The 12,261-nt window shown below is 41.8% G+C and overlaps 1 protein-coding gene and 1 non-coding gene across 8 annotated transcripts in view; one reads left to right on the forward strand and one right to left on the reverse strand.

The window, feature by feature from the left end:
- LOC112267760 (tensin-2) overlaps positions 1–9,827 on the forward strand; it is a 90,774-nt gene extending 80,947 nt beyond the window's left edge. For 5 of the 7 annotated variants that reach the window (XM_024445938.2, XM_024445902.2, XM_024445903.2 and 2 more), the window contains 6 exons: positions 2,165–2,242; positions 2,493–2,570; positions 2,989–3,157; positions 6,890–6,958; positions 7,568–7,594; positions 7,987–9,827. In XM_024445938.2, the coding sequence (XP_024301706.1) occupies positions 2,165–2,242; positions 2,493–2,570; positions 2,989–3,157; positions 6,890–6,958; positions 7,568–7,594; positions 7,987–8,134 (569 nt within the window). In that variant the 3' untranslated portion in view covers positions 8,135–9,827. The remainder of the gene's footprint in view (positions 1–2,164; positions 2,243–2,492; positions 2,571–2,988; positions 3,158–6,889; positions 6,959–7,567; positions 7,595–7,986) is intronic. The other 2 variants (XM_024445915.2, XM_024445922.2) reach the window with 2 other exon arrangements.
- Positions 9,828–12,091: 2,264 nt separating this feature from the next.
- Positions 12,092–12,163, reverse strand: trnaq-uug. Its single transcript has one exon. It is a non-coding gene; the product is annotated as a tRNA-Gln (tRNA).
- Between the last annotated feature and the right edge of the window lie 98 nt (positions 12,164–12,261).

A 12,261-nucleotide genomic window follows, 5' to 3' on the forward strand; every position in this document is an offset into this window, starting at 1 on the left:
AAATAATCTTTATGGAACAAAAGGAACATTTATTGTGTAACTGGGAGTCTCGTGAGTGCAAACATCCGAAGATCATCAAAGGTAAGCGATTTAATCTGTTGCTTTTCTGACTTTCGTGACCAATCTACTTGGCTACTAGGTGTTTGTAATATTTTGTCTACTGAGAGAGATGTTCTTAAATAAACGCTTGTCATGCTTTCGCCAAAAAGCTGTATTGAAATCTGACACACCAGGTGGATTAACAACAAGCTAAGCTGTGTTTTGCTATATTGCACTTGTGATTTCATGAAAATTTAAATATGTTTAGTAATTTAATTTGAATTTTGGTGTGCTGCAATTCAGCGGGTATTGATGAAAATTATCCCGCTAACGGGATGGGTGCGTCAAGATGTTTTAACAGCTCCTTCCCCCAAGCCAAATAGACTGCAGAACAATTCATCAAATGGATCATCCGTCCATTTACATTGACACCCGCCTCCTCCCTTTGTTTTTACACTGCTGCTACTCGCTGTTTATTATCTATGCATAGTCACTTTACCCCTACCTAAATGTACAAAATAACTCTACTAACCTGTACCCCCGCAGAATGACTCGGTATCGGTACCCCCTGTATATAGGCTCATTTTTATTGTCACTTTTTATTTTATCAAATCAAATCAAATTTATTTATATAGCCCTTCGTACATCAGCTGATATCTCAAAGTGCTGTACAGAAACCCAGCCTAAAACCCCAAACAGCAAGCAATGCAGGTGTAGAAGCACGGTGGCTAGGAAAAACTCCCTAGAAAGGCCAAAACCTAGGAAGAAACCTAGAGAGGAACCAGGCTATGTGGGGTGGCCAGTCCTCTTCTGGCTGTGCCGGGTGGCGATTATAACAGAACATGGCCAAGATGTTCAAATGTTCATAAATGACCAGCATGGTCGAATAATAATAAGGCAGAACAGTTGAAACTGGAGCAGCAGCACAGTCAGGTGGAAGTTGAAACTGGAGCAGCAGCATGGCCAGGTGGACTGGGGACAGCAAGGAGTCATCATGTCAGGTAGTCCTGGGGCATGGTCCTAGGGCTCAGGTCAGTTGAAACTGGAACAGCAGCATGGCCAGGTGGACTGGGGACAGCAAGGAGTCATCATGTCAGGTAGTCCTGGAGCTCAGGTCCTAGGGCTCAGGTCCTCCGAGAGAGAGAAAGAAAGAGAGAAGGAGAGAATTAGAGAACGCACACTTAGATTCACACAGGACACCGAATAGGACAGGAGAAGTACTCCAGATATAACAAACTGACCCCAGCCCCCGACACATAAACTACTGCAGCATAAATACTGGAGGCTGAGACAGGAGGGGTTAGGAGACACTGTGGCCCCATCCGAGGTCACCCCAGACAGGGCCAAACAGGAAGGATATAACCCCACCCACTTTGCCAAAGCACAGCCCCCACACCACTAGAGGGATATCTTCAACCACCAACTTACCATCCTGAGACAAGGCTGAGTATAGCCCACAAAGATCTCCGCCACGGCACAACCCAAGGGGGGCGCCAACCCAGACAGGATGACCACAACAGTGAATCAACCCACTCAGGTGACGCACCCCCTCCAGGGACGGCATGAGAGAGCCCCAGTAAGCCAGTGACCCAGCCCCTGTAATAGGGTTAGAGGCAGAGAATCCCAGTGGAAAGAGGGGAACCGGCCAGGCAGAGACAGCAAGGGCGGTTCGTTGCTCCAGAGCCTTTCCGTTCACCTTCCCACTCCTGGGCCAGACTACACTCAATCATATGACCCACTGAAGAGATGAGTCTTCAGTAAAGACTTAAAGGTTGAGACCGAGTTTGCGTCTCTGACATGGGTAGGCAGACCGTTCCATAAAAATGGAGCTCTATAGGAGAAAGCCCTGCCTCCAGCTGTTTGCTTAGAAATTCTAGGGACAATTAGGAGGCCTGCGTCTTGTGACATATTTTATATTTCCTTCAGTTTTTTTAGTAAATATTTTCTTAACTCTTTCTTGAACTGCATGGTTGGATACGGGCTTGTAAGTATGCATTTCACGGTAAGGTCTACACCTGCTGTATTCGGAGCATGTGACAAATTTGATTTGATTTATTGTGAAAATGGGAACTTCCCTTCTTCGTCTCCTCTACCTGTGCTGATCTGATATGCGTATGTGTTTTAGGAAGTTTATCTGCCTTAGTGTACCAGCACTCCATCACTCCTATCTCCCTGCCATGTGCCTTGTGCATCCCAGAGAAAGGTAAATCCCTATATGTTTCAAAGGAGTCACTTTTTATCTAACAATATGGGGCAGATACTACATGTGTATATCAATAGTGCATAAGCTATATGTGTGCAATACACAATATACAATTTACAGAAAGTGCATGTGAAGTGTGTATTGGGAGTGTGTTATGTGTTTGTTTGTCTTGTGTATGTCTGTACACAGTGTTTGCATGGTTTTAAGGTGAGTCATGGGAAAATGTTGTCCTAACATCACTGTTTTCCAGATCTGGTTGGAGAGCTGCAGGAGATGCATAGTGCCAGCAACACCAGTACTGCAGCAGACCTCCTCAAACAGGGCGCAGGTGAGAGAGTTAAAAGTTCAAGGGTCAAATACAGCTGCAATGCAGGCTTTCGCCAGTAGTGGTGGCTCTAGGTACCTGAATCACCACAGAGAGATAGGAAAACAGTGTGGAATGCTAGCATGATTTAGCAAATATACCCACCCCATTTACGTCAATCCACACTCACTGTCTATCATTGCATTAAGCTCGGCAAGCTCCTCTCAAGTTAGGTTTGCCTTGTGTAGGTGTGACATGACCTAATTCCATCTCTAAATACTGCTCATGTTAATCCATGGAAATCCATAATTCCTAATCTCCCTCCCTCTCTCTCTCTCTCTCTCTCCCCCTAACCTCTCCCTCCCTCCATGTCTCACCCCCCCCATCTCTCTCACTCCCCCTCTCTTTCTCTCTCCCTCTCTCCATCCCCATCTCCCTCCAGCCTGTAACGTACTCTACCTGAACTCTGTGGAGACAGAGTCACTGACCGGGCCTCAAGCTGTCTCCAAGGCGACCAGGTGCACTCTGACCCAGAGTCCTCGGCCCACAGCCACAGTGGTCCACTTCAAAGTGTCCACTCAGGGTATCACGCTGACCGACAGCCAGAGAAGGTGTGTACTACCTGGCTTAAGATTAGGCCTACACCTGCTTAACCTCGTCTGTTTACATCCAAAATCAAGTAAAGTTTTTTTGTCACATGCTTTGGAAACAACAGATGTAGACTAACAGTGAAATGCTTACTAAGGCGTCCTTACCAGTAATGCAGAGAAAAACATATATAAGCAATAGAAATTAGAAAAAGAATAACACAAGGAATAAATACAAAATTAGTACCTATAACTTTGCTATATACATGGGGGACCAGTAACGACATGCAGGGGTACGAAGTAATTTAGGTAGATAAGTACATACATGACCAAAAGTAAGTGGGCACCTGCTTCTCAAACATCTCATTCCAAAATCACGGGCATTAATATGGAGTTGATCCCCTCTTTGCTGCCATAACAGCCTCCACTCTTCTTGGAAGGCTTTCCACTAGATGGAGTATTGCTGTGGGGGCTTGCTTCCATTCAGCCACTAGAGCATTAGTGAGGTCAGGCACCGATGTTGGGTAATTGGGCCTGGCTCACAGTCGGCGTTCCAATTCATCCCAAAGGTGTTCATTGGGGTTGAGGTCAGGGATCTGCAGGCCAGTCAAGGTCTTCCACACCAATCTCGGCAAACAATTTCTGTATTGACCTCGCTTTGTGCATGGGGGCATTGTCATGCTGAAACAGGAAAGGGCCTTCCCCAAACTGTTGCCACAAAGTTGGAAGCACAGAATCGTCTAGAAATTCATTGTATGCTGTAGCGTTTTTCATTCAATAGAATTAAGGGAACTAGACCGAACCATGAAAAACAGCTCCAGACCATTATTCCTCCTCGACCAAACTTTACAGTTGGCACTATGCTTTGGGGCAGGTAGCATTCTCCTGGCATCTGCCAAACCCAGATCCGCCCGTCCGACTGCCAGAGGGTGAAGCTTCATTCATCACTCCAGAGAAAACTTGTCCACTGCTCCAGAGTCCAATGACGGAGTTCTTTACACCACTCCAGCCGACGCTTCAAATCGCACATGGTGATCTTAGGCTTGTGTGCGGCTGCTCGGCCATAGAAACCCATAACATGAAGCTCCAAACGAACAGTTTATTGTGCAGACATTGCTTCCAGAGGTAGTTTGGAACTTGGTAGTGAGTGTTGCAACCGAGGACGGACAATTTTTACGTCCTGCGCACTTCAGCACTCTGCGATCCCGTTCTGTGAGCTTGTTGTTGCTCTTAGATGTTTCCTCTTCACAACAACAGCACTTACAGTTGACCAGAGCAGCTCTAGCAGGGCAGAAATTTGACAAACTAACTTGTTGGAAAGGTGGCATCCTATGATGTTACCACATTGAAAGTCGCTGAGCTCTTCAGTAAGGCCATTCTACTGCCAATGTTTGTCTATGGCGATTGCACAGGTGTGGCTGAAATAGCCGAATCCACTCATTTGATGGGGTGTCCACAGTAACAGCAGATTATGTGATGAGTCAAGAGTTAGTGAAAAGGGTCAATGCATATATTCCAGGTAGCTATTGGTTAACTATTTAACTAACTATTTAGCAGTCTTATGACTTGGGTTAGAAGCTGTTCAGGGTCCCATTGGTTCCAGACTTGGTGCATCAGTATCACTTTCTGTGTGGTAGCAGGAAAGATGTGAGTGCTATGGGACGATAGTCATTTATCAAATCAAATCAAATCAAATTTATTTATATAGCCCTTTGTACATCAGCTGATATCTCAAAGTGCTGTACAGAAACCCAGCCTAAAACCCCAAACAGCAAGCAATGCAGGTGTAGAAGCACGGTGGCTAGGAAAAACTCCCTAGAAAGGCCAAAACCTAGGAAGAAACCTAGAGAGGAACCAGGCTATGTGGGGTGGCCAGTCCTCTTCTGGCTGTGCCGGGTGGAGATTATAACAGAACATGGCCAAGATGTTCAAATGTTCATAAATGACCAGCATGGTCGAATAATAATAAGGCAGAACAGTTGAAACTGGAGCAGCAGCACAGTCAGGTGGAAGTTGAAACTGGAGCAGCAGCATGGCCAGGTGGACTGGGGACAGCAAGGAGTCATCATGTCAGGTAGTCCTGGGGCATGGTCCTAGGGTACTAGACAGGGTACTTTGGAATTCTTGGGCACAGGGACTAAGGTGGTCTGCTTGAAACATGTAGGTATTAGACTGGGTCAGTGAGAGGTTGAAAATGTTGAAGACGCTGGCCAGCTCATGCTCTGAGTACGCGTCCTGGTAATCCGTCTGCGGGCTTGTAAATGTTAACCTGTTTAAAGGACTTACTCACATTGGCTGATCATGCAGTCGTCTGTAACAGCTGGTGCTCTCATGCATGGTTCAGTGTTGCTAGCCTGGAAACGAGCATAGAAGGGATTTAGCTCGTATTGTAGGCTCCCTTCACTGGAAAGCTCATGGCTGGGTTTCCCTTTGTAATCTGGTAGTTTGCTTGCCCTGCCACATCCGACGAGCGTCAAAGCCGATGTAGTAGGATTCAATCTTGGTCCTGTATTGACGCTTTGCCTGTTTGATGGTTCGTCGCAAGGCATAGCGGGATTTCTTATAAGCATCCGTGTTAGTGTCCTGTTCCTTGAAAGCGGCAGCTCTAGCCTTTAGCTCATTGCGGATGTTGCCTGTAATCCATGGCTTCTAGTTGGGATATGTACGTATGGTCACTGTGGGGACAACGTCATCAATGCACTTATTAACCGGTGACTGATGTGGTAAACTCAACTCAAACCTCAATGCCATCAGATGAATCCTGGAACATATTCCATTCTGTGCTAGAAAAACAGTCCTGTAGCTTAGCATCCGTTTCATCGGACCACTTCCTTATTGAGCATGTCACTGTTACTTCCTGTTTGAATTTTTGCTTGTGAGCAGGAATCAGGAGGATAGATTTATTGTCAGATTTGCCAAATGGAGGGTGGGGGAGAACTTTGTATGTGTCTCTTTGTGTGGAGTGAAGGTGTTCTAGAGTTTTTTTTTCACCTCTTGTTGCACAGGTGGCATGCTGGTCGAAACTAACTCAAACGTTTTTCATTTTTCCTGCATTAAAATCACCGGCCAGTATGAGCGCCACCTCTGCGTGAGCATTTTCTTGTTTGCATGTGGCACTATACAGCTCGTTGAGTGTGGTCTTAGTGCCAGAATCGGTTTGTGGTGTTAAATAGACGTCTCCAAAAAATATAGATGAAAACTCTCTTGGTAAATAGCATGGTCTACAGCTTATCATGAGCTATTCTAACTCAGGAGAGCAGAGCCTCAAGACATCCTTCAGATTAGAGATTGCGCACCAGCTTGTTATTAAGAGACACACACACCCTCCCTTGAGTTTCCCTGACGTTACAGTTATTCAGATCACGTTGATAGGATAGTCTCGAGCCTGTAAAACAACCACTATTCCATCCAACACCATTCCAGGTCCTATGGCTATCGTATGTAGATAGATGTCTTGATTCCTGTGTTTCAAATCTTATCCAACTTTTTATACGTTTAAAACAATTTAAAGTGATTTTAAACATAGTGTCAAAATACTTTTACATGATATTTCTGTCACATGGAATTTCGTACAGAATAACTTATGTTTATCATTGCTGGCGCCTATTCTCATAACTAGCCATATTCTTTATTTATTTTTAATGTAACTTTACCTCTGTAAAGCTATCTTCTTGTTTAGGTATGCACACTATCATCCTCTGACTGTTCCCCCCCCCATCTCTTTTACCCACGTTTCTTATCTTTCCCTCTATGCAGACTATTTTTCAGGAGACACTACCCCATCAACAGTGTGACCTTCAGCAGCGTGGAGCCTCAGGACCAGAGGTGGGCCCAACGTCAGGCAAACGTTAGAGTAACCTTTAGACAACACATGGAACGATAGGTTCTGACACTGGCTTTATGCCTATATGCAACCACTGTTACATAGATCGTGTTTCTATGTGAATACCACCGAATGAACAGTAACAAATGATGTGTTTGAGCAAATACAGACCATAAAGGGTCTTTAGCTATGTAGCGAAGTTGACCTTGTGTTTTGTCATTTCTAAACACTGCTTCATTTGGTAAACAGATATTGCAATGTAGTTTAGGGTTGGGGTCAATTCATCTCGTTCATTGTTATTTCAAATCTAATTGATCCCAACCCTGGCTAAATGTTGTAGTGTTAATAACAGTATTAACCCTGTATTGAGCTATTATGACTGCTACAGCTTGAAGGGACTTCTATTAATGTTTCTAAATACTGGTACAGTATAAACCTGTTTGTGCAATGTGCAACTATAGTATAATTTTTTTCTGGTTAAGTACAACAGCTGTACCTGTATGACTGCTCTTTTTGATGTATTTGAGAAGCTCTATCTGTCTCGTGCATCCATGTGATTATCTAAGCCTTGTCTTTATGTCCCTGTCTCTCTGCCTGTCTGTCTGCTTCAGGTGGACTAATTTTGATAAGTCAAGCAAGTAAGTGCATGTGTGTGTCTCTCTGCTTGTCTGTGTGTGTGGATAGCATTGTGTGTGTGCATGGCAATTTATCCAACAGTATCCTCTTTTAGAAAATATTACTTTTTATCAAATTGATCCTTACATTGAATGATCCTTAAAATATCATTTAAAGTGAATTAAAGTCAAGTGATGCCCCACGGTTCTTCTCATATCTGTGATTCTCATTAGAAGAACACAATGAGCGCACTGAAAAGGGGAACTCTGCTACCATCATAGATCTTAAAACAACAACCAGAAAACCTGTTCTCTTTGATTCACCTGTCTGTTGAACTAATCTCCTACGCCATCCTTTTTCTGGTCCCCTTTCACCCCCCCCCCTCTTTCTCTCTCATCATCCCTCTCTCCTGTAGGGTGTTTGGCTTTGTGGCCAGGCGGACTGGCAGCGCATCCGAGAACGTGTGTCACCTGTTCGCTGAGATGGACCCGGAGCAGCCAGCTGTGGCCATCGTCAACTTTATCAACAAGGTCATGCTGGGGCCCCAGCAGCAACGCAGATGAGCTAGGGCCCCCCAGAGCAAGAGCCACAACAGGGGATAACAGTGTGTGGGTCACAGTGTGTAAATTGGTGGGCGATAATGGTTGGGTATGTGTTTCTGCAAATTTGTCTGTGTTTGTGTGTACAAATTGGTGAGTGTGTGTACAAAGTGGTGGGTATGGGTCTGCAAATTGGTGTGTGTTTGTGTGTGTTCATGATTGAAGATAGCTGTCCACTGGTCCAGGAGAGGAACAGGATTGGACATGCATCATGTCCATCAAGACGGTATGTTAGAGAATATATTTTGAGGTGATACAGAGTTAAGCTTTTCCTCTACAGTTAAGTGAGTCGATTAACACCACCTCTACCGGGTGAGCTTTATATATATTATTTTGGGGGGTCCATTCAGTTACTGTTTGCCATCACCTATCATTTAATCATGTTTGTATGACTATGAAGTATGTGTAATTTTAAATAGGCAAGCCTTATAAAAAAGCCTGTACAATGTCAATGACTACCCAGTTTGCACACAAGCAGATTTGGAAGATCACTTTTTATTGGTCAGTATTATGTTACCATATTTCTGTATAGTCAACCTCTTTGACGAGTTGGACAAAACAGCACAGAAGCTGGTTATAGTAAATGTGTGAGTGTAATGGAATGTCAGAAATGGAATCGGAGTAATTTTTATTGCGTTTATAGTTGAACTGGAATGGCAACATATCCTGGGTCGTGTTCATTATGTATTGAAACAAAGGATAGCCTGGACTTACTCATTTTCATTTTCTGTTACGAAACCTTTTTAAAATGTTTTCCCTTGCGTGCCCTAATGAACATGACCATGGTCTTTATTATGTTTTTTTCTATGGTTACATTGGGCTGGCATGCCAAAGAGAGGATAAGCAAGTGATCCCATGGAGAGGAATATGAAGAGAGCTATTTGAAGAGTTGATTAAATGCTATATTGATATGAACGCTGATGTTTTTTAATTAAAGATTAAATTTACACACCATATCCCAAAGAATATTTTCCAAACCATAGAAGAACTTTCCTACACTATGTTTATGTATTTATTTAACAATGGTGCGTTATGCACTTCAATGTAGCAATTAATAAATGTGAGCATAGCTCACCATGTCCAAAGTGATATGGGCATTAAGAATCAGAAAATACTCTTATTTTCCCCCTAAAATGTATTTTTCAAACATCTAAATATATTTAATACTGTATGTAAACTAAATCAACCTGCTAGTGAACCTTGCAGTCAACTGTAACTTAAGATGAGTCGTAGCTGAACATCCAACAGCAAGATAAAAGAAAACCATGACAGAATAGATTGAACTAGAGATTATCTTGGGCCACATGTTTTATGATCCAATTTCCTGGACCTGCAATTTGCTTTGTATTAAACCAAACATACTGTATAGCCATATATAACTCTGAAGCCATAGACAACCAAGCACTCATATTTTGTTTTGTAAAGGAATATTTTATTATTGAGGTTTGATTCCTGTATACTTTTTTTGTGCTGTTTTGTTATCGAGTGTTTTACATGACAATCATTGCAGTATTTAGATTAATGATTTATTGTTTGTATTTTTCATATGGAGTTTATGATATATTTTCAGTCTCTGATAAAATTTATAACAAAGCAGTATAAGAAAAACATTGATATTTTGAACTGAAAATGTAGTAAATAAAGGGTTGGGGGAAAATGTGTTCTGTCTGCCTTAATTGAAATTACCTCACAAAAATGTTGTGATATTTCCAAGGGATTTTAGTAGATCCACCTAAATACTAATAGGCCTTCAGAACCAATAAAAACATACTAGAGCTATGTTTAGTAGTGGTAAACCATGTACAGTGCCTACAGAAAGTATTCACACCCTTTGGATTTTTCCACATTTTATTACAGCCTGAATTTAAAATGGATTAAATAAAGATTTTGTGTCACTGTCCTACACACAATACCCCATAATGTCAAGGTGGAATTATGTTTTTAGAAATGTTGACGAATTAATCAAAAATGTCTTGTCAATAAGTATTCACCCCTTTGTTAAGGAAAGCCTAAATAAGTTCAAGAGTAGAGATTTGCTCAACAAGTCACATTTTAAACATTTTTATTTAACCAGGTAGGCCAGTTGAGAACAAGTTCTCATTTACAGCTGCGACCTGGCCAGCATAAAGCAAAGCAGTGCGACAAAAAACACAGTTACACATGGGATAAACAAAAGTATAGTCAACAACACAATAGAAAAATCTGTATACAGTGTATGCAAATGTGGTAAGGAGGTAAAGGCAATGAATAGGTCAATAGTAGCGAAGTAATTACAATTTGTCAAATTAACACTGGAGTGATAGATGTGCAGATGATAATGTGCAAATAGAAATACTGGTGTGCAAATGAGCAAAAAAGTTTTTTTTTAAACAATATGGGGATAAGTTATTTAGTTGGATGGGCTATTTACAGATGGGATGTGTACAGCTGCAGCGATCGGTAAGCTGCACAGATAGCGGATTCTTAAAGTTGGATGGTGTATCAATACATCCAGTCCCATCAAAGATTCAGGCGTCTTCACTCAATTGCCAGAGAGGAAGGAAACCGTTCAGAGAATTCACCATGAGGCCAAAGGTGATTTTAAAACATTTACAAAGATTAATGGCTGTGATAGGAAAAAACAGGATGGATCAACATCGTATTTACTCCACAATACTAACCTAAATGACAGTGAAAAGAAGGAAGCCTGTACAGAATAAAAATATTCCAACACATGCATCCTGTTTGCAATAAGGCACTAAAGTAAAACTGGGGGAAAAATGTGCCAAAGCAATGAACTTTGTCCTGAATATAAAGAGTTATGTTGGGGGTACACATAACTGAGTACCACTTTTCATATTTTCAAGCATGGTGGTGGCCACAATGTTATGGGTATGCTTGTCATCAGGAAGGACTAGGGAGTTTTTAAGGATTACAAAAACTATGGAATAGAGCTAAGCACAGACAAGATCCTAGAGGAAAACGTGGTTGTCTGCTTTCCAATAGACACGGTTACAAATTCACATTTCAGCAGGACAAGAACTTAAAATGAGGCCAAATACACTGGAATGTTACCCAGGTGACATTAAATGTTCCAGAGTGGCCTAGTTACAGTTTTGACTTAAATCAGCCTGAAAATCTATGGCAAGACTTGAAAATGGCTTATTAGAATTTTAAAAATTATAATGTACAAATATTGTACAATCCAGATGTGCAAATTTCTTAGACTTACCCAGAAACTCAGCTGTAATTGCTGTCAAAGATGATTCTAACATGTATTGACTTGGGGTGTGAATACCTACGTAAAATATATATTTCTGTATTTAAGATTTCTTAAAACATGCTTTTTTACTTTAATCATTATGGGGAATTGTGTGTTGATGGGTGAGGAAAAAAATCTAAATTGAATCCAGGCTGCAACACAAAATGTGGAATAAATCAAGGGGTATGAATAGTTTCTGAAGGCACTGTATCTATGGCAGGGATCATCAACTAGATTCAGCTGCGGGCCTATTTTTTTCTAGAGGGGATGGACGGGGGCTGGAACATAATAAAAAATAATTTGGAGACTGCAAATTTGACCGCAAACCCAAAATATGCTTGACTAAAACATTTCAAACCTTGCCTACGTTTGTATACGATCACGTCTATTATGTTTGGGAATACTTTAGAAGATTTATTAAAATAAAATCAATTGGAGCAGATTGCCTGTTTTACAGTGTATTATGTTTAAAATGAAAATAAAAATGATTTAAAAAAGTAGTTTTTATTCTTTTTTTTTTTTGCTTAGAAAACTTGGGGGGCCCTAGTACAGAAGACCCATCAACTGTTGTATTTTACCTTTTGACAGGAGACAACAAATCCACATCTGAGATAACTACCAATAATTTCACTGTCCATAATATTTGTGTAACTGTTGGGATATTTTCCATCAAAATGACGAGGTCCTACCGAGATTTGAACTCGGATCGCTGGATTCAAAGTCCAGAGTGCTAACCATTACACCATAGGACCACTCGCAGGAGAAATAGCTAAAACCTGGGTTCTTATCCGGTACATGCACGTGCCGTCAAACTCTTTACATGATGCTGTTATTAGCTACTCGTGGTGAT

This window comes from Oncorhynchus tshawytscha, linkage group LG02 (genome assembly GCF_018296145.1).
Source record: "Oncorhynchus tshawytscha isolate Ot180627B linkage group LG02, Otsh_v2.0, whole genome shotgun sequence".
Lineage (NCBI taxonomy): Eukaryota > Metazoa > Chordata > Actinopteri > Salmoniformes > Salmonidae > Oncorhynchus > Oncorhynchus tshawytscha.